Source organism: Suncus etruscus, chromosome 15, assembly GCF_024139225.1.
Source record: "Suncus etruscus isolate mSunEtr1 chromosome 15, mSunEtr1.pri.cur, whole genome shotgun sequence".
Taxonomy (NCBI): Eukaryota; Metazoa; Chordata; class Mammalia; order Eulipotyphla; family Soricidae; genus Suncus; species Suncus etruscus.
In genome coordinates this window covers 70,454,527-70,477,764 of record NC_064862.1, presented here as the reverse complement: position 1 = coordinate 70,477,764, position 23,238 = coordinate 70,454,527, and the positions used below count along the sequence as shown (strand labels likewise).

Sequence of the window (23,238 nt, the reverse complement as noted above, 5' to 3'; positions counted from 1 at the left end):
CCCGGAGCCTTTCTCCACCCCCCTACCCCCCAGTCTCTGGATCAAAAGCATTCCGCTATTCTGATTTATTGCCCGCTTGGGCGAGTTCTTGGGCTGCCCGTCTGAAGGAGACCTGTGTGTGTGTGTCTGTGTGTCTCTCTGTGTGTGTCTGTGTGTGTGTGTGTTTGCAGCCATTTACTTTGCTTTGCAATCGGGGCATCTCCCGACCCGACCCGACCCATCGGGGGCCCCGGGCGGGCGTGCAAAGCCCCGCACTTGGGCGCCTCGCCTTGCCTTGCTTTGCCTTGCCTTCTTGCTTTGCCTTGCCTCTCCTCTCTTCTCGCCCTCGCGGCCGGGCGGCCCCCTCTTTCTCTCTCTCTCTCTCTCCCTCTCTCCGCCCCTTCCCCCCGTTTCTTTTTCTCCGCTCTTTCTTCCCCCTCTTTCTCTCTCTCTGTCTGTCTCTCCCTTCTTTCGGCCGCCGCTCGGGGCGGGGGGAAGCCGAGCCCCCCCCCCAGCCCACCCCACCCCGGGAGAGCGAGCTGGTGTCAATTTTGTATTTGGATTTTTTTTTTTTTTTGCATTTTTTGGGGGCTTGCGGCCGCGGCCCCGGGCTGGCTGGTGGCGAACGGGCAGGGCAGCAAGCAGGCAGGCGGCGCGGGCTTGCGGGGAGAGAGAGAGAGAGAGAGAGAGGGAGAGAGAGAGACCCCGGCGCGGCGGCGGCAGGGCAGAGCAAGAGCCATGGATGGCCCGACGCGGGGCCATGGACTCCGCAAGAAGCGGCGATCGCGATCGCAGCGAGACCGGGAACGGCGCTCCCGGGGCGGGCTCGGAGGGGCCGGGGCGGCCGGTGGCGCCGGAGCCGGCCGGACCCGGGCACCCTCGCTCGCCTCGTCGTCGGGTTCCGACAAGGAAGACAATGGGAAGCCCCCGTCCTCCGCCCCGTCCCGGCCCCGACCCCCGCGGAGGAAACGCCGGGAGTCCACGTCGGCCGAAGAGGACATCATTGATGGATTTGCCATGACCAGCTTTGTCACTTTTGAAGCGCTGGAGGTAAAGGGGGAGCCCCCTCCCCTCCCCTTCCTTTCCCTCCCCACCCCCGGTTTCCCCTTTATTGCGCGACCCCACTCGGCGGCGCCCGGCTCTGCCGCCTCTTGCGCCGCGCTCCGGTCGGTCTGTCTAGTCTTAGTGGGCTCTGTCGGTCTGTCTTGGCTCAAGGGGGTCTTATTGTTGGGGTGGGGGGAGACCTTGGGGGGAACAGACAGACAGACAGACTGACAGGCAGCCAGGCAGCCAGCAGTCGCCTTGGTCTCTTGGCTTTTTTCGCTCTCCTCCGCGCCCCCCCTCCTTGAACCCCCTCCTCGGCAGATGGGCAGAGAGAAAGGGGTTCAGGCATCACAACAATGCGCCCCCCCACTCCACGGAAAGCTCTGCCCCTACCCTGTTCCTCCTCTCCCTCCCCAATCATGGCTTCTTGGCTGGTGGAAGTCTCTTTGCTAGGTTTGGGGCGCCTGTGGACGGTTTGTCTGTGGGCTTTTGCACCGAGCCCTGTGTCCGTGTGTGTCGGTAGAGGATGGACCTTTCCTGGATGGATGTCCCCCAGGTCCGGGGACGGATGAGGTTTTGTGTCCTTTAAAAAAAAAATTTTTTTTTTGCATCCCCTTCCCCCCTGTCTTTGATTTGATTTGATTTTTGAGGCTGGAGAGAAGGGGGCGTTTTCTCTTGGTCGGGAGAAAGGAGGGAGGGGAAAGAAGAGGAAAGGATGAAATAGCTCTATATCCTGTACGGAGCTCTGTTACAGAAGGGGTTAATTGTATCTACCCACATACACATATGTGTGTGTGTGTGTGTGTCTGTGTGTGCACGAACAATTTGGTGAAAAGACAGAGAAAGGTACACCAGGGAGGACTGGTGGAAGGAAAGAATCAAATTCCAGCTGGTATCTGAAGGACTTGTCACCCAATTGGCCCTCTACCTTTTTCTTTTTTTCTGTTTTTGCTTGTTTTCTTTTTTTCTTTGTGATTGGCTTTGTGCATGTATAGAAGTCTCTCTCTCTCTGTGTTTCTCTATGCTGTGGGCACCTGCAGTGTTGATTTCCAAATGCACATTTTCCTGCCAGCTAACCAGCTTGTGTGTGTGGAGAGGAGGAGACTAGAGAGAGAATGTCCAGGGGTCAGGAGGAATCTCTTTTCCTGGACAGATCTGATTTGATGTTGGCATCGTCATTGGCCTCTATAAATACAACCTGCTCCCCCCACCCCCTATTTACCCTGCTTCCCTGTCCACACCTACAACACACCACACCGAAGACTTGGATATTCTGAAGCATTGGTCTGGCTTGCTTAAATACAGAACACCAAGATAGGAGTTGGTTTCTAGCCTCACCTGCAGCTGATGTGATGCTTTGAGGTTCCTGAAGGAAACTTTCGCTTTGCCTTTGGTTTTGTTTTGTTTTGTTTTGTTTTTCTGTTCTGCTATTATTTGACACACTCAAATGCAAGCTTTGTTAATGATAACTTAAATCTCACTTTCACTCACTGTAACGGCTTAGATCTCTGGTGCTGTGTGTTTAGGGGTCAAATTTGAATATTCCAAAAAAACAAAACAAACCTGTCTTCCTGCCAATGGTGTTCTTTTCAGTTTTGGCTGGGAATGCTGGTGGTGTTGGTGATGCAAGGTGGCCAGTAGTTGGGGAGTGATTGTGGTAGTCATGGATTTAGATGTTAGTGATTGAATCAGTTACTCTCTGGTTCTTGTACTGGTGCTTTACTGGCTAAAGTGGATCTTAAATAGTTGTTTTGAGCATTGAGGTTCACCACTTATTAGGGTAATTCTAACTGGGGCTCTAACTTTGCCAAGGTGGGAGGTACAATGTGACCTCTTTCTGTCTCATTCTCTTTCTGTCTTTCTAGCTTTAAAATAGGAATTGAAATGTTGGCATGAAAATAGTGCCTATATTTTGATTTCATCAGTGCTACCTGTAGTTGGTTTAGAACAATATATGTAACAGCTGGTTACAAGTGGTTCTATTTTATAATAGTCCTTGGCTACTGTGTTGCTGGCTGGTTCATCTCACTAAGCAAAAGAGATCTACAAATTTCTGTAAAGTTTTTGAAGAGCAAGTAGAACTATAACTTAGGCAACTGTTTTTGATGATTTTATTTTTAATGTTTTTCTTTAATAACTGGTTATTTACTGGGCTTATGATGTCTACTACTGGGCTTATGATATCTATCATATCTTATGATTTTTGAGAGAAAAATGTGAATTTTAGATTCTTTTGCATAATAATTTAGAAGAAAGGCCAAATTAAAATGATACATTAGTACTATTTCATGTTCTTATTTTTTTCTGGAACTTTTTAAAATTCACAAACCAGGCTAATTGGGTTGTTGATTAATTTGCTACCTTTATATTATGGGCTTTTTCAAAGGCTTCCTTAAAACTTGATAGAAAAAATAAATATAAAAATTAAAACACATATCTAGTTTTTAAAGACTAGTAACTCATCTTGTTTCATCTAGACCCCATTTACTCATTCTTTTGCATAGGTGGTCTAAGAAAATTTAAGTATTTCTATATCTCTAAATGGCAAAAGTCTCAATGAAACAAAGAAACAAACAAAAATACAAACCATCAAACACCAGTATCTCACCTGAATAAACACCAGTACCTCACCTAAATAAACAAGTCTTGTAATGTCAAGTATTTTGTTTACATTTAAGTGGTTCAACTTTGTAGGAAAGCCATAAATAAACTTTTAAGATGGAAAGTTGTGGGAACAAAATATTCATGAAAATGAAAGATATGCTTGCCATTCTCATTTTAGTGGGCATTCTGCTCAGTTAAATACATGTGCTTAGAGATGGCGAAAATATCTCTGGTATTACTACACTCAGTGTGGGAGATTTACTGAACTCATTAAGAAACGCGAAGAATTATTAAGATATACGTAACTTAAATGATAAATTTAGACAAAAGTAATATTACAATAGTGCTCATAAAGGATAATTGTAGTTGCTTATACCTTAAGTATAAGCTTTTTGTGTGCCTCGTGTTCGGAATTCAAATAGTTGTCACCACATATTAAGGCTGTTGTCAGTTACAAGAAATCAGAAATGTTAGCTTGCAAAGGTAGACAGGTACCTGATGTTGGTTCAGACAGCAGAGTTCTGGCTGACTGTGAACTAACATACTTTGGATGGTAATGGAAGCACTATCTGTCTCCATGATTTTGTCCTGAATGGCTGACCTTAGTTCCCCCCTTTAAAGCAGATATCCTTACTGTGATGTGCTGATGCATATTGTTTCAGTTCCACTATGGCTTCACTGATACTGGAGTAATACTTGCCTGATGTTCAATTTTTATGTTGGCAATTTTTCATTATTGTTGAATTGTTATTTAAGATTATGAAAGCTTTGGGTTAGTCTATAGGCATTGAAACCACCGACTGAGGGAATTTAATATTCTACATGGACACTTGTGAGTAATTGTGCCCTGAAGTTCAAGTGTGTGCTTGTGAAGAGTCTCCTGACAGATGAGAGGGTAGGTGAGAAGGCTAAAGTTGAGTACGGTGTTCTTTTCAATATGTGTTTGAGAAGGAGGGTTACCCTTTGCATGTGGAATTGTTTATTTGGATGTTCTTCGAATGATAGGTTGAGAGTAATTATCTCCAGGTATAATGCCTCATTAAAAAAACAAAAACGTAGCTCTCAACAAACAGTATAAATGAAAAGATTGGGGTCATTTTACTAGATATTACTTAGATGTGCTCACAGTCTAACCTTTCTGCTATTATTTGGGTTTCTTTGTGTGCTTTTTGATTAGGAAGTTCTTTGAGCACTATGGATGAAAATTTGATTTTGGCAGTCTATTCTTTCCCCCTTACCCTGGGTTGTCCTCTGGAACCTGGGGGAAGCCTTCTTTGATACAGCTGATCAAGAAAGTAAACATGAAACTTGTGGCATTAACAGATGGAGGTTAATTGGAACTTTGCAGACTTGTGGGGAAAAAAAGGAAGACCTATGTCTGGTGACTAGAGAGGATCACACCAAAGCTTTCATGTGATCTTCATTTCTTGGGCTTTCTCAACTGGCAGAAGGGTAAATAGTTTGTACAGAATTGGTTTTATTGCATGCTGCCTTAATAGGCTTAGATAATTTACTGTGGTCAGATATCATTTATTCAGTTGTTTAAAATGCACCATTAATCATATTGCTTTTTTAGTCTGCAGCTTTTTTTTTTATAAAAAGTTTATTTATTAATTAATTGATTTGTTTTTGGGCCACACCCGGAGATGCTCAGATGTTACTCTTGGCTCTGTGCTCACAAATTGCTCCTGGCAAGCTCGGGGGAATTAAATTGAGTGTGTCCTGGGTCGGCCACATGCAAGGCAAAAAAATGCCTTACTGCTGTGCTATCTCTCTGGCCCCAAGTCTGCAGTTTTTATGGAGTTCTTAATAAGATGGACACTTGTAGAAACAGTAGAAGGAACTTGGGCCCGGAGAGATAGCACAGCAGCATTTGCCTTGCAAGCAGCCAATCCAGGACCAAAGGTGGTTGGTTCGAATCCCGGTGTCCCATATGGTCCCCCGTGCCTGCTAGGAGCTATTTCTGAGCAGACAGCCAGGAGTAACCCCTGAGCACCGCCGGGTGTGACCCCCCCCCCAAAAAAAAAAGAAGGAACTTACAGTATGTAATCCCTGGGGTTTGGAAAAAGGTACTCCCGTGCTTATTGTTAAGAAAGTGTAATAGTATATAGGTTTTTGGAAAAGGAGTAGTGGAATAAGATGAAGTGTTTGAGATGACTTTATGGGGAAGATGGAGCCCAGAATGTTGAAGGGATGTATGTAGACAGAGAGGGGAAAGAGGCAATGGTGGGCAAATCTTACTGAGAGAAAATAGTGAAAAAGGCACTGAAATAAGACAAGTGATATCTTATTGCCTTATGACTTGGGGAAGACGGCAAGTAAATAATACACAGCTGTGGAAGTAAAATAACCTGTTAGGGAGTTATGAGACCTGTGAAAACCCATGATCCAGGCTTGACTGCCCTAACTAATTGAATGATCTTGGGAAGTTACTCTCTAAAAGCATGAGTGTTTTCATCCTGTAGTGGAGATACTGAGAATATTTTTATAGCTGCAATACTAAGCTGGAAAGAAGCATAATTCTGCTGAATGTCCATAGGTTATAGTTCCACCCATGACACCATATCTATTAATCAGGCAGTTAATTTGTAAAGATAGGAATAAGTAGTTGTCTTTTTCTTCCAAAAGTAGATTTTTATTTTGTGATTTTGAATTTTGAAAGTCAAAAGAGATGAGGTGATGTGCCTTACTTCCAAAATGTCACTACTAGGCATTTTTAATCCACAATTCATTGTGGAGTTGCTGCAGAAGCCCCTTTCAGATCTGAAAATATGCTGATCTGAATTTAGAATGTGTGGACTGATGAAATGTATGGATTTGAGAAACCTGGCAGAACAGTTTACAGTTAGAGCAGAGGCTCTATCTGGACATGTGAGTGGTAAATAATGGTGATTAGTGTCAGCTCCCTTTTCCTGCCTGGGGTCAGCCTTTTCATTGATTGTTAATAATCTTACCTTGAGGTGAATATTGGTGAGTGATTTCTATTAATGGTTCTTTGAGTGTGATAACAGTCAATCCCGATGTCACCATGATTCCTTCTAGTTAATAATATGTTGTGTACTCTCTGATCCCTTCCGGTTTTGTCTGTTGCTGCTTTTTAACAAGCTTGGATAGAAAGTCAGATGAGAAGGTTGACAGTGATGCTAAAATAATTGTTTCAGATTATCTGCCTTTTCTCTCCCTTATGGATGAATGGATAATTGAAGAAAGGTCAGAGCTTTCTTCCCCCACCCTGAAACTGTTTTCATTGCATTTCTCACATTGTATCTTAGGAAATTTGGAATGGGAATTAGAGTTGTTGCTTTTCACTTCTGAAAGTGTTCATAGATTTAGATTATGAGGAGTTTTTAAGTGATGATAAAGTTTGCAAAAAAGAAGTGTGAACAATGTACTTGGTTATAAATTAGAGAATTTTACTGTATTTACTTAAGATTTTAGTATTTTACTGCAAAGGGAAACCATTACATTAAGAGTATGTGAAAGGAGACTGAAACTTGATAAAAAGTTACATACAAATTGTATGAATCGGATAGAAATGAGCCTGTGAGTTTAAAACTGAATCCCTAAGTTAGGGATTAGCCTTTTATCTTTTTTAGGAGAGTGTTGATTCTAACTTTCATTCTTAAAAAAAGAATTAAGGTACTAGGTTTTGGTCTTGACCCTTAGCATCACATTCTTTGTTCCCTCCCCCCTCTTTCCAGCTCCCAGAACTACTGGTTACCATTATCAAAAACATTAGTTTTGGTCTTGACCCTTAGCATCACATTCTTTGTCCCCTCCCCCTCTCTTTCCAGCTCCCAGAACTACTGGTTACCATTATCAAAACATTAGTAACAAAAAGGGGTAGAAGTTGTCAAATGATTCAAAGAGCATTGAAGTAACATGTTAAAGAAAATAAAGATAGAAATGAGCCTGTGAGTTTAAAACTGAATCCCTAAGTTAGGGATTAGCCTTTTATCTTTTTAAGGAGAGTGTTGATTCTAACTTTCATTCTTAAAAAAAGAATTAAGGTACTAGGTTTTGGTCTTGACCCTTAGCATCACATTCTTTGTCCCCTCCCCCCCTCTTTCCAGCTCCCAGAACTACTGGTTACCATTATCAAAAACATTAGTTTTGGTCTTGACCCTTAGCATCACATTCTTTGTCCCCTCCCCCCCTCTTTCCAGCTCCCAGAACTACTGGTTACCATTATCAAAACATTAGTAACAAAAAGGGGTAGAAGTTGTCAAATGATTCAAAGAGCATTGAAGTAACATGTTAAAGAAAATCTGATACCCTTCTGTACAATTCTGTATACTGTCAATAGTGGTGAGTTTGAAAGCATGTTAGATAAGAAATAAAGTCCCCCAACTGAGAAAATAATGTTGATGATTGCTGTTAGAAAAAATTAGGTTACATTTGCTATATGATTTGAGTAAAAGGTCTCTAACACTTACTATACTCAGGAGTGGGGGCTTCTAAGCATTGCTTAAGGGGGCTGGAGTTCATTATATGACTTTTTGGGGGGGAGGCACACCAGGGTTTACTCCTGGCTATACACTCAGAAATAGCTCCTGCCTCGGAGGACCATATGGGACACCAGGGATCAAACTGAGGTCTGCCCTGGGTCAACTGTGTGCAAGACAAATGCCTTACCTCTGTGCTCTCACTCCGGCCCTGTGACTCTTAGCCAGCCCAGCTTTTTTTTTTTCTTCAGTGCTCAAGAGACCTTTGGGAATACACTCATTGGTACCAGGATTTGAACTCTGGGCCTCAAGTAGCAACTCCACCCCTTTTAGTTATCTCCCTAGTTGTATTACATGTCCCTTTTGGTGTGGGTAGGGGTGATGTGGGAGTGGTTGGGAAGGGTCCAGTGCCTTACCTGTTGATGAATAGGACTTGCTCCTGGCATTGTGCTCAGGGTTCACTCTTGGCAATGCTGTGGGAACTAAGGTTGTGGCAATAGTAGTCATATATACAGCAAGTGCATTATTTTTTTTCAGCTCATCATAGCAGTTCTTGAAGGACAAAATGCTTGCATACCAGCCTACTTGCAGAGAGGGTGAAGAATGGTGGGGTGGGTTAGTGTTATTATGTTTTCTTTTTTTGTTTGTTTTTGTTTTGGGGCCACACCTGGCAGTGCTCACGGGTTGCTCCTGGCTCTGTGCTCAGAAATCACTCCTGGCAGGTTCAGGGGACCATATTGGATGTCGGGATTCGAACCACCGACCTTCTGAATGCAAGGCAAACAAACGCCTTTCCTCTGTGCTATCTCTCCGGCCCCATTATGTTTTCTTTTATTACTACTCTTTTTGTTTTGTTTTGTGACCACACCTGGAAGTACTCAGGGTTACTCCTGGATTCTGCACTCAGGAATCACACCCGGTGGTACTTAGGGAACCATATGGGATGCCAGGGATTGAACCCGGGGTGACTGTGTGCAAAACACCTGTGTGGTATGTGTCCCATCTGCTGTATTATTGCTGTATTATTGCTCCTATCCCCATTATTTCTGTTAATGGAGCCCAGTAATTACGTTAGATTATTCTTTTCTCTCTTCCTATGAAATTATTTTCTCAGAGTTGGAGTAAACCAAGTATTATATATGTATATATATATTTGTGGAACAAATATTGGTAATAGGATAACAGCTTTGTATAAGAAAGTTCTGAAAAAACTTAAGAAAAAAACTAAGGTAGATTTGATAATTCAGACAATTGAAGATTGGAAGGGTAAGATTAGTGTAGAGAGAAAAATAATTTAGGGACACTGATAGCTAGTTCAGAATTCTATTTCTTATATAATAAGAACTTTTTTCTTAAACAGGTGAACTTAGATACTTAAAACCTAGAAGAGGACCATAGAATTTAAGGCTGATAAAGCCTTGTTTATCTTCACTCTTCCAAATCTGAGCTATTTTTTATTCTTTAGTTCCAGTAAACCTGCAGGGTAGGGTCATTGAGATTTGTCATCAACACATATCATTGAAAAGACAAAATTTTATTAATCCACTTTTTAGGTAAAAGGAGTGAATTTCATTTTGGCTTTCTTCTTAGGACAAAACTAGGCAATTAAAGGCTTCTATGTCTCAATCATTTTCAGATTTCTGAATCCATCCTTTTCTAGGGGACCTAAAGCTTGAAATCATATGTATTGCTTCCTATTTATTTCACATATTCACATACATGTCAGTCTGATATTAGTGGTTCATTTAGATTCTCCACCAGCCTACTACTTCCTACCTACTCCTGCTTTCTGCTTATTCCTTCCTTCCTACACTCCTCTCTAGTTTGTCTTCTATCCAATACCAGCATCAAGTTGTGAACATTAGGACATTTATTCCATTCCTAATTTCCCTCCTGTGTTCTTTTCCTGAGATAGAGCTATCAAAATATTAGAATGTTGATTAATAAGGGCAATGATTTAGGAGTTGTTGATAAAATATGGAAACTTTTAATTCCAGATTTTGTTAATAGTTTTTGTTTTGGTTTGTACACCTGGTGATGCTCAGGGGATACTCCTGGCTCTACACTCAGGATCACTTTTGGCGGAACTTGGACCATATGAGATGCTGGCGATAACATCCTGTTTGGCTGTGTGCAAGACACTTGACCTGACGTACTGTCTCTGCCTCACAGACTTCATTATTTGAACTTCAAGTCTGTTTGAGATACTCAAAGTATCTGATAGTACTGTGAAGATTGCCTGCCATGGTTTTTTTTTTTTTTGAGGATTATTAGAATAGCTTGTGTGATTTCTCATTTATGTCTGAATGTTAGAGTTTGCTCAAACAAATAGCACATTGTACCAACTGTATACAAATATGTTTTAAAAGATGACATCATTTTGGCCTCTCACTATAACTGTATATTCTTGGTAGCTTCAAACCCCTCAAAAATCCAAGTCAAGTTAAATAGAGACTCAGAGAAGGGAAAAAGCCTATAGTTCATAGGTAATGGAAAATAGCTAATATAGATTGGGATTCGTTTTTAGCAGAAAGCCTTCAAATTGTAGCTACTGTGAGATTGTTATTAACTGAAGCATTTTGAAATGACCTAAGTTGGATACAGACACTCTGTCTTTGAAGACAAATTCTGACTCTGGCTTATACAGATAGAAATCTGATTCTTTCAGACAGGAGTGAAATTCAGAATCTGGGACAGAGTTGAGGTTAGTGCCTGGGTCAGTTTGTGAAAATATCTGAAGGATGTAATTTTCTTTGTTGTTCCCCTGCCTTCTCACTAATACTGCACAACTTCAGCTTTTTAAGATTTTGCAAAGTTTCTGGTGGCAGTGATATAAAATATTTTCAAAGGAGGAATTAAAAAGATTCTGTTTTGCTGTTCAAGTTTGCTTTAGACATTTATTTGCATTTTAAGATCTCTATTCAGTTATATCTGTTGACTGCATGAAAAATAAAATCCCAAGAGTAAGATGTAGAAGAAACAATAGTTGAACTTCAGATTATCATTTGTTTCCCAGGAGTACACTAGCAATTTTAATATTAAACCCATTCTGCCCTCATTTGTACTGTCCTAAAAAATGATTTTTACATATATTTAAGTAAAATACATTCACTGGAATAAAAGAGGAAATAAATATTTCATGGTATGCATTGCTGCATATTGTAGTTTGCTCTTTCCTCATTTGTGATGGTAATCAATTTGATTTTTTGGGTGAAAATTACCATGTTGGAGATTAATGTGGGAACATTGTCTTAAGAAGGTTAGGGCCTACTCTACCCCCATCAGGGGCCAGGGATGCATGATTGTGATCCCCAGCAGGGCAGAGTGGTAATGGTAGTTGGGAGTCAGTAGAGTTAAGACCTCATTTTTTTAGAGCAGTCCTTTGATCCTTTTCATTCCAACTGTTGTTGACTGATGTGCTTTATAAACCTTGAGTGACATTAGAGACAGAAGTTGTCTTTAGTGATGTAGTCTTACCTCTCATTTTGCAAATGAAAACACAACCCAGTGGGGTTAATTGACCTGCTCAAGATTTCACTGGAAGTTAGAGACTCTGTATTATCCTGTGAAATTAGGAGACTACTTCAAGAGTTGGGAATGTTTGTAGAAGTTTTTAAAAAAGTGAGAATGAGCTATGATTGTAAAGCTTCCCGTGTATCTTTTTTTTTTTCCTGTGTATCTTAAGAGATCTTCTGAGGGTATCAAAATCCTTTCAAAACCTTTTACTTTTTTTCTGTAATTTATTGGCCTTTCTCTGAGTATAACACATTTTTCAGAATTCTCTTTTTGTGAATAAAAAATAAGTGCTAGGGTGATAATATGAAGGTTTCTCAGGTCTCATGAAATGGTTTTGGATATAGGTGATATAGATTATTTTGGATATAGGTGACTTTAATGTTACTCAGACTTTTACTGTAAATGTTGATCAACAATTTTCTTCTGCCTGCCAGTCTGGAGAAACTTAGAGAAATTTTATAGTATTGGTAGCAGAATATTTAAAACAAATGAACTTTGGACCATGATTGAATTAAAAATTCAACCACACTTTTCTTCTGAAAAAGCTAAACTCAAAATATTAAGTTCTCATGATGTGTGTTTGAGGCATCTTGCCTGTTTATTGCTGAACCAGAAAATTTATAACAACTGTTTGTCATGTGTGTATATTTATAGCCATTCATGCAATGAAAAGAAGTTTTCATAAGATTGTAATAACATATCAAGATGAATGTAATTAAATAGAAGCAGATTGACAACCTGAATGAAATGCAAACCATAAACCAGGACACCTGAACATTGTGTCTTACATATGCTGCAGGGGACAGTCAGCCAAATATGCAAATAAAATGACATTGATAAATTTCTCTGGCTGTGTATGTGGTTGTGAGGACCTATTTTATTAATCTTTTATCAAGCATTGTTTAGATATGCAGCAGAATGAAATGTATTAATTTTTCAGACCACATAACTTAGGACTAGAAAGTAGGAAATAATGAGGGGTAGGCATGATTGATATACTGGCCTATAAATAACACATGCAACTGACAGCGGGGCTGAGCAATCTTTAGATCTGGACTTCATTTCATTAATAGAGTTGTTAAACCAGGATGTTTGAGTTGAACTTCAATCAGAAAGACTACCTCCCATTTTGAATGCAGGCCTATCTCTAGTTTCACTCTTTACTGAAATGTTGACCAAGATTGGTGTAAATCGAACTTTTGCAAATTGGATTAAATGCACCAGGGGAATCTCACTGTGTGAAAAATATGAGTTCTTTTACTCCTGTTTTAAAAATCAAATACCATACTCTCTGCAGGAGGCTGGAATTTTGGTAGTGTAGGTCTCTGTAGATGGCCATTGCACTTTTCTTCCTGTGTTCCCTATGCTCCTGAAAGGAAGTGAATGTGAAATTTGCATTTTCTGTTCAGGTTTCATACCTCACTTGGTCAGTACTTCCAGAAATAATTGGTGGTGATTTGAATAAGCCTGCATCATTCAGATTTCAGAGGTCAGTTTTTCACATTCTTGCTAAGAAGGACTTGCAGCTATGAATACGGAATATGATTTCCATATCTTTTCCATTGGGGAATCCTGGCATGTCATAACCACTTCAGAGTCATGATTGTACAAGAAACACCTTGCTGTAATTTTTCTCTGTGACAGTTCAGTTTTAAAATTGTTAAAATGCCAAATGCAAGGCTGTATTGTTATTAGGGAAGTTGGTGACATCTGTTATATCTTGTTAACCAGGGGAGGAAAATGCTTTAATCAAAACATCCAATTATGCTCTCCTAGTTGATGGGGAGTTCTTGGTAAAATTTTGGAATAAACTTTAGCAGAAGAGCTCGACTTTATAGGAACTGAGTAGTAAATTTATTCTTTCTGAACAAATCTTAACTATAGAACAAAGGGTGTTTCAATTTTACCAAGTTGCTCTTAAGTGTGTCAAGAACAGCTGTCTTCAGAAGTTATCTAAGACAGCATGAAGTTTGTTTTTGTCCTCCCTTTCCCCTCATAGCATATGAGGCCTCAGAGGAGTCTGTACTATCCAGATGTGAGCCAGAAAGATATGTGATGGCAGAGAGCCACCTGGGGAGGGAGCAAATGATAATTACAGGTGAGAAACAGGGGGATAATTCAGCCCATGTGCTGGAGAGTGTGATTTCACACCTGAATGTTGAAACCTGCTGTGGTAGACAGTTGTGTTGTTTAAAAATTAGTTTTATTAGTCTAATATAGAAATGGACCAGATGATTCCAGGTCACATTCAGTAGAGAGAATATAATTGTTTTTAAACTCCCGTCTTCCTTGGTCACTTTAAAAATATTAATGTTTTAGCACTCTGGTCTTTTATTTTGAATCACTCAGATTCAAAACATACCAGTAAAAACTATTGTTAATATTTCAGTCTAGAATTTATCTCACTTATTTGTTATCTATGTCTCTGGTAGACTCAGGTTTAATCTTGGCATCCCATTTGTTTTCCTGAGCCTGCCAGAATAATTTCTGAACACAGATCCAGGAGTAACTGCCCAGTGCCTTGTTTTTTGGGTGTGGCCAAAAAACAAACAAGCAAAAAAATATCCTTTACATTTTAGCTTTGACAGCACTTTATTTTTCTAAAATTATATTTTTTATTATTTGAGATCTTAGAATCTGTTTACAGGATGCTTTGAAACATTGATTATGACTCAGTGTACCCTGTGTTTTTTGGGGGTTTTCTTGGTTTGTTATATATACTGTACTCGCCCTATATATATCCTTGGGATATTTGAGGCTCTTAGAATTGTTACTACCTTTACTTAGTAATCCATGCTTTGTAGGTACTCAGTCAATCTTACAATTTCCCCCAAAGAGTTCATGAAAATAAATTTTTGAGAAGAGAGCTGCTGTTTATTGATCATTCTGTACCACACATTGTACTCACGTTTTGCATTCATTTTCTCATTAGAGCAACACCCTGAAGACATGAATCATCTCAGTTTTGCAGGTGAAAACAAATCAGAGATTAAGTAAATTTGTCCAAGCTTAGTATGAGGGCAAGAGAGGCAGGAAATGTGGCATTTTTTTGCTTGACCTTAGAGCTTGTATTTATCACCCTTCCCACTTTTATTTAGTACAGATTTGTTTTAGGAGAAGTAACAAATGGTTTTCTAATAAATCACAGTTTGTTCCCAGCTGTGGATGAAAATTGTCTTGATTTTTCTAGAGTTAGTGGCAGGATTAGGGAAGAAGGGTTATGGGGAAGTTTTAAACTTTATTTTTAAAAGCTAGAATTTATAGGTGTCTGCCACTTGTACAAATAAGATATGTAATGTGTATTTTTCTTGGCATTTCTGTCCTTTTCATTGTTCAATGCTGCATTAAAATTTGATCCCCCCCCCAGGTCTAGTGATAAGGTAGATTTTTAAGCCTCTGCAAAAAAGTGTTCATTAGGCCTACAGTATTGAAAATTATTGTGTCACTTACTACACTTCATATTTAGCTAGCTGATGTCTTAAGCAATATGGAAAGTTATAAAATTGGAGAAGGAACTGGCATGTTCTCTATTGGTTAATGGTATTTTTAATAGATTTATAAATAGTTTGTTTTATCTCTTGACCTATTCCAACTTCTGTTGGCAGTTACCTTTTATTGTAAAATAGGATCTATTGATATATTTGTCTTCATTTTTTCCTCTATTTTTCCTGGTGAAGCAGTATACTAAATAGTTCTTTAGTTTTTTTGTTATATGTATCTTAAAGCACCTGGTGATACAAATAATTAATTATTTATTCTTTTTTATTTCCTTTGGTTATTTTGATTACATTTTTAAGTTTTCCCTCTTGAGACTTTCCTTTCATCTTGGATGTAGATTGCCTCCACATTTCATTCTTTAAGGACTTTAGGTATCAGACCTGATGACTATTGTTAGAGAATATTTAACACTGAGAGGAGAAATGGAGAGAAAGGGGGAAGAAGAAGAAAGGAAATAAAAGAGAATTCTGTTGATGATTTCTAACTATATATAGAAATTAATAAAGTTAAAAAATCTGGAAAGTCTTTTTTAAAAAATAGTTACCTCGTAGAATTAATCTGCTTGGAAATGTAGTTTTTTTTTTTAAGCTACACCCGGCGGTGCTCAGGGGTTACTCCTGGCTATCTGCTCAGAAGTAGCTCCTGGCAGGCACGGGGGACCATATGGGACATCGAGATTCGAACCAACCACCTTAGGTCCTGGGTCGGCTGCTTGCAAGGCAAAGGCCGCTGTGTTATCTCTCCAGCCCCGGAAATGTACAGTTTTAATCCCTAGTCCAACTACTTTAGTGAGTCAGTTTTCAGTTCTGCATATCGAAAATGGGAATAGAGTGGTTTTTAACTAAATTTGTGATCCTACAGATACTCAAGGCAAAATATTTCCTTTTATGCTCTAAAGATAACTATGAAAATCTGGTATATTTGACTTCTTTGTGGGCATACCTGGTGGCACTCAGGGGTTACTCCTGGTTCTGCAGTCTGAAATCATTCCTCGCAGGCTCAAGGAATCATCTGGGATGCTGTTGATCGAATTCTGGTTGGCTGCATGCAAGGAAAATGCTATTGCTCTAGCTCCCTGTGTTAGACTTTTAAACCCAGGCTTTAGAAAGGCATCTGCTTAATATGTTTGTATAAAATATGAATTGTGAAAAAATAAAGTTACCTCTAGGGTTGGTCTTAGATATTATTGTGAGTGATTGGGTAGAAAGTGTGTATTTAAAAATTATTCAAGGGGCTGGAGAGATAGCACAGCAGTAGGGAGTTTTTGCCTTGTACTTAGCCAACCCTGGTGGTTCGAATCCCAGCATCCCATATGGTCCCCCGAGCCTGCCAGGAGTGATTTCTAAGCGCAGAGCCAGGAGTAACCCCTGAGTGCTGCCATGTGTAGCCAAAAACAAAAACAAAACAAAACAAAACAAATATTCAAACCCCTCTTTCCTTCCCTTTTTGTTGCTTTGATTTCCTGAGATTGCATAATTCAATGCTGTGTGCTGAAGGTTACACTTATTGTGTGCAACCATTGATCACAGTGGTATTGCCAGTAATCACACTCAGAATTGTGGAACTGAGGATTGAACTCACACTGTAACACATGCAAGGCAGACATTTTACACTTAGGCACATCATGGTCAAACCCAGAATTTTGATGTTATTTACATTTCCATGTGCCTTTCTCTTTTATTTATATTATATTATATATTCTCTGTTTATTTATAAAAACTTTATTTTGATGTTTCCAGTTAACATAAGGTGAAATAGGATGTTAGGGTGTCTTATATTACAGAAATTAAGGTGAATATAGAATGGCAAAGATAGGCATCATTCTCATTTTAGGGCTGTGGGTGTCCTCTGCTGTATATAGAAGAACATTGCTTTAATATTCTTGTAGATTTCTACATCTGCTGTCCATATTTCATCTGTACTCTTATTTCATTTTAAATGGTGTACCTGGGATTTAGGACAAAGAAATATGTATGCTCAGATTGATTTGGAAATTATGTTGTTGAAATACAGCCCATATGGCCATTGTAAAATGGTTAGTACTGTATATAATTGCCTTCCCAATGATGTGCTTTGTCATTACAATCTTCCAAGAAGCATTCCTGTAGCATACTGACAGCAATGGCATACTGGCATGCAAAGACATTAAATTGTCTTTAAGTATTAGATTACATTGTTAGGGATGGGCCACCACAATTTAATTGATAACTCTTGCTTGCTTCAGCACTACTTGACTGGATGATATAGATTTACAAAGGTCTTATTTACTTATTTGTTGAACATATTTTACATCTTTCTAACAACTATGAATTTTTTTAGGTATGCCTAAGACTTTATTACAATATTGTAGCTAGTTTACATCTCTGGAGCAGTTGGAAACTGCTTGTTCCTTGTGTAGAGCCTGTTAAACTGTATATAGATTTATAAGTATAGTTTACAAGTATTTCTTCCAACTACTTATATCTTGTTAAGATCAAGCTTTAAAGGCCACTTTTCTGAATATAAGCCTAAAGCAAACCAAGTCAAGTGGTCATTTAGATATAAAAAGATATGAGGTAGTAGAGTCAGTAAACCAGCAATATTTATATTCGTCTGTCTCAATGAGTCTATCATTCTTTCTTATTTCCTTAGTAATATTGATATTTTTATAGGCTCAAGACTCAGTGATAGATCCCACATGTCTAGGGAACATGAGATATAGGGCATGGAAAGAAAATTTTCTCCCAGGCATTATTATTGCTATTTGATTAAAGATATCTGTCTATATCTTTGGGTGCAACAGTATTCAGCTGCAATATGTTTAGAATTTTAAGGACCGTTAATGCAGCTGCCAGTGACTAGTAAGTAAAATCACAGTTTAAATTTATACATCAAATTTAAAATTTCTCTTTGGAATTTAATAGAAATAATGAGCAATTGGGCCGAAGAGATAGCATTGAGGTAAGGCGTTTGCCTTGCATGCAGAAAGATGGTGGTTTGAATCCCGGCATCCCATATGGTCCCCTGAGCCTGCCAGGAGCGATTTCTGAGCATAGATCCAGGAGTAATCTCTTACAAAAAAAAAAAAAAAAGAAAGAAAGAAAGAATGAGAAATTGGAGACTTTATGAGCAGTAAGTAACTACAGGGGACAGTCCTGACCTAATTCAATTAGAGGTACACCTTTTACTGTTGGTTATCTTAAGGTAATAATATTTTGGAAATAAAAATTTCTTTTGATGGTTTTGTTTAGCCATTTATTCACATATTATTTATTGATAGCATCTGTTCTAGGCAAAGGGGATGCTTTAGTGAATAAAAATAATGCGTGTCTACTCAAATGATATTTATATTCTGTCTGGGTAGATGCATATGTTGAATGTGGATGATGATATCTCTAAAAAATCAGTATAAAGATAGGATGGTTAAATCCAGATCCTGAATTATTGCCTTTTTGCCTTATATCATGGGAAAATTGTGACAAGAAGACTAAATAAAGTATGCCTGTATGTAAATATGAAAGTTTATATGTGAAGCCTCTCTGATAAGGTGATATTTGAACAAAAATTAAAAGGAAGTGGAGAACAAGGAATGTGGATGTCCATAGTAGAACATTCATAGTGAGGGAAGAGCAAGTGTGAAGGCTGTGAGGCAGTGTAGCTAGGTTTATAAGTGTAGGTGGCCAAGTTGAGTAGACTTTAGTCAATGAAGAGAGAGGTGTACAGGGGAGAGAGCATATAGAAACTTTAACTTTTAAACCTGAGTTTTTTGTGAAGTTTAAAAATGTCATGAAGCTCACCACAAAGAGTGATGAGCTTAGTTAGAGAAATAACTACATTGAGAACTACCCTAACAATGAGAATGTATGAAGGAAATAGAAAGCCTGTGTAGAGTACAGGCAGGGGTGGGGTGGGGAGGAGGGAGAATTGGGTTATTGGTGATGGGAATGCTGCACTGTGATGGGGGGTGTTCTTTACATGACAGAAACAAATTGACCCTTATTTATCTGTTTTGATCAATCTATTTGACTTTGTGTTATAACAAACAATATTGAATAAATTTGTGTTTGCAAGTGAAAAAAATAAAAATGTAGAAAAGGGTAGGAAAATATTTCAAAGAGTGTGAGCCTTTGCATGTGGGAGGCCTAGATTCAATCCCTTAAACTGGGAGTGACTCCTGAGCACATTTGGACATGATTTTCTCTGAGCTGAAAACTCTCTGAAGTTATAATTTTATTTTTTTATTTTTTATTAATTTTTTATTTTTAATTATGAGAACAAAGATGCAAAGAAAGAGGTCAAGGTAAAGTTACAGTGGGAGGATAATCACCCATAAACAGAATTCTCAAGTCCTATTGCTGATATCTTAACTTTGAACTTTCAGCCAAAGAACATTAAGAAAAATAAAACAGAACCTATGTACAATTGCTTTGTCCCTCAAGTCCCCAGATTGTAGTACATAATATTTCTTAGCAGCACACAAAGTAATCTAAAGACATAACACTTATGTAACTCCTTAAACATTGAAGGCAAAGTACTTTTTTACATTTCCATGCACATGCATATTAGTTTAAGTTAACCTCAAAAGTTTAAGTGGTTTGTTTCTCTTAAGGATTAGAGTCAAAGGAGCACAGTAAAAACGGTGTTAGAGTGGCAATTATTGTTTGCATAGGCACACCAAAATATGAGGGACATGGGATGGAAAAGTTTTGGCCTAAATACAAGGAGACCCTACCCCTGAAGTTTCCTGGCATGAGACCAACTCTAGGCTCCAGGCAAACTAGTTTGTCCAATCCAGGTCATTGTCTGTAGTGCCAATACACTTTTATTTTTCACACAGTCTCTGTTGTTGGTATCATGTTTCTGTATTAAAGATCCTGGAATCTGCATATCCTATATTGTAGTCAGGATGGTGCAGAGCGTCCTCTCATTTCACCTCACAATTAAAGAGCAATGCAGAGAACCCTGTCCTGTAAGCAGGTCGTTGTTGTTGTCAAGTCTTCTTAGTGTTAAGGTAAGTCTCTTTTGAGCAGGTCGATGTCAGAGCTGTGGTAGTGTCTTCCTGGTAGAGGATTGCTTCCAGGTGTTGTTATAAAAAACCTTGGATGTTTCATAGATAGCTTCCCTGGTACAGGGGTGAATGGAGGATGCTCACTCTTCTGAGGCCTGTGCCAGGTCATTATATCAATGTTCAGGGTGTAAGGCCCCATTGCACTACGAGATTTGTGTGTTCCAATCTCTAATAGACAAGAACTTATTTGTATGTATAGTATTTTCCCATTTTAATGTGCCTATGCAAACAAGGAACAGTGCCATGTGGCATTGTCCGCTCATATGGGGGCCATAAGAACAAATCCAACAATCCCCATGACATGGTTCAATCATAAGCATTAAACTGAGGGACTCTTCCACCAAAATTCCTTATTGAACAGCTCACAAAGAGAACAAGATAAACAAACAGTGGATAGAATCGTCATGGTAAAAGAATATTTGGAAAGAGTTATAGCTGTTAAAGAAAATACACAAGGGCAGAATCTGTTGGAGAAGGAGGTCGGTCTTGGTGCCTAACAAATTAAAGAACTGAGGATAAAGAGGGTTAATTAAGGGGAAGATAACAAATCTGGATTGGGAGATGAGGAAGTAGAAGGGGCTCTGTGTGGAGGAGGGGAAATATATCAGAGGGGTTATATACATTGTATAGATGAATTGTTTATGGTCAGGCTTGGCAGTCAGAGAGGACCACTATATAGGAAGTCATGTCTACATATACACTGATTTTAGAGACCTATTTGAATATTATCCTCCAAATCTAGGGAATTTCATTTTTTTCCTAAAACAGTCGAGAATTAAGAATATTTTTGGGTGTTGTTAAAAAGTATATATGTCGCATGGGCGCATTTCGCTTTTGAAGATGAATAATAGTAAGAAGAGAAATCCTGAATGGGATCCAGTCTGGGGTGGCGGGATCTCAGTCCCCTGGACTAAGTGGTCAGCCCAGGGGGCCTATGGCTAGCCGTCCTGCCCAGAGCCCCCAATTTACCAGCTGAAGAGACACAGAAGAACTGGCATGTGGAGTTTTCCGGGTGCAGCTCTGCCTCTGTAGTTTGTGGATGCATAGGGAGGAATCTCTCTCCCTCCCCACCCCCCAGGACCCGATTAACCAGGCATGGCCCTGAAGACCCGCCTGGCGTGGGGGGATCTCAGTCCCCTGGACTAAGTGGTCAGTCCAGAGGTATAATTTTCTTAACCAAACCCAAACCAACCAACCAACCAACCAAACAAACAAACAAACAAAACTGAGTCCCTGCACTCCCCAGATCACCTAGCTGGGAATGAAACAAGACTGACATTAGAGTCCACATACAATTTCCTGTATGGAAATTTTTCATTGTACCTCATTGTAACCATTCTGAATTATATTTTGGGGGTGACTACAAGTTTGTGTCTTCTATTCTGTTTATTAAGATATTCACAAAAGATGGAAGTTTAGGATGTAAGAATTCCAATGCTCAAGTAACTCAAATTAGGTGCCTAAATTCATTAACATTTGGGTAATTATTTTGATAGTAACAATGATAATGATGACTAAAACTTATTCAGGGCTCACTACATGTGAAGGTCATTATACAATAGTAGAACAGCCTCACATATAACTCTATTTAACTCTACATTTAACACCAGCCCTATGACATCGGGAACACTCCTGTTATGGAGAAGGTAAATGACTTTCCTGTCACCATATAACCAGAAAGTTACAGTCAGGACTTGAAGAGAGATGATTTAGTTCCAGGGCTTGTATTACCTCCTTGATAAGGAGGAGGTGGCTGGCATGTCTTTGGATAAATCATCACTGGAATATGTTTATTTGCCCCACAGTATAAGATGGCTCAAGACCTGGGTCCTGGGAGTGATTTTGTCCAGTCACTACTGTAGTGTGGGTCTACTTATAGTTTGGGTCTACAAATGTTCCATTATATAGAGAATTTTTCAGCCAGACTGGTATATTACAGGTAGATTTTAAATGGATTGCAGGTTAACTAAATATAAATAGATTTCTGAGCTATGTTACTGGAACAGTTTTCAAGAATTATACTGAGTACATTACAGAATGCAGGCCAGCATTTTCAAATCAGTAAGTAGACCAGACTCAATGGGTTTTGATTTTTACACTCAGTGAAGTTAAAGTTCCATCTATCACAAGTACCTTTATTATATAGTCTTTAAGAATATGAACATATCTTTTGAGTACTTATGCTTTTGAAGATCATTGTGTATGAAAATAAATACAACTAGTTGTTTTTTTAGTAATATGGGATAATAAAAAGCATGACTTATTACCAGTTAACCTAATAGCAGGGTGTTTTATTTTTTGTTATTGTTGCTTGTTATTTTGCTTGGGGTACAGCCAGTGGTGCACAAACACTACTGGCAGGTCGTATATAGTACCAAGGATTGATCTGCATTCACCTAAATACAAAGCGAACTATTTAATTTATGTTATCTCTGGCGACCAACGACCAGTTTCACCATAGCACATTAACTTTTCTTTTTATTTATTATAGTTTAGGTCTCTATCTTTCAACCTGTTATCTGGGGACTTGTGTCGGTCTAGAGAAATTTCCTAGTGGTTAACCCATAAGCAGCAGTAGCAGATGTTGCATTAACTGCAAATTTTAGTTTTATAACATTGCATGTAATAACTAATATGATAATAATTGGCTATTGTTTTGTCTTAGCTGTCAGCTGTCTGAAATTACTTTTTATTTACCTTAGACTGAAGGTATAAAAGGTTGCAGAATACTGGATTAGGTCAAATGGTAAAGACGGTGTAACATTTATGGTTTGGAACAGATTGAAGCTACTTTCACTGGGGAAAAATTAATGAAAAGTAAAGTTGAATCTTTACCGCACAGTAGCAGGAGAATTTGATGGCATCCCCTATGGTTCCTTGAGGAACACCAGGAGTTATAGCTGAATACAAATCTAGGAGTAACCTTTGAGCACTGCTGGGTGTGGCTTTCCAGAAATATTAGTTTTGGGGTTGTTGAAATAGATTCTCACCTCCTTGAGCTAAATAAATTTTAGTGTGTGAAAGGATGGTTAGGAATTAAGATTTTTGAGAAAATATTGTTCAAAGAATGAAATAACCTTTTCTAGGTTAGGTCTTTTGTGTTTG

The 23,238-nt window shown here is 39.0% G+C and overlaps 1 protein-coding gene across 1 annotated transcript in view; it reads left to right on the top strand.

Annotated features, from left to right (window-relative positions):
• Positions 1 to 717: 717 nt before the first annotated feature.
• Positions 718 to 23,238, top strand: part of LOC126031265 (autism susceptibility gene 2 protein-like) — an 876,657-nt gene continuing 854,136 nt past the window's right edge. Inside the window, exon 1 of the mRNA XM_049789562.1 lies at positions 718 to 1,029. Within this exon, the coding sequence (XP_049645519.1) occupies positions 718 to 1,029 (312 nt within the window). The remainder of the gene's footprint in view (positions 1,030 to 23,238) is intronic.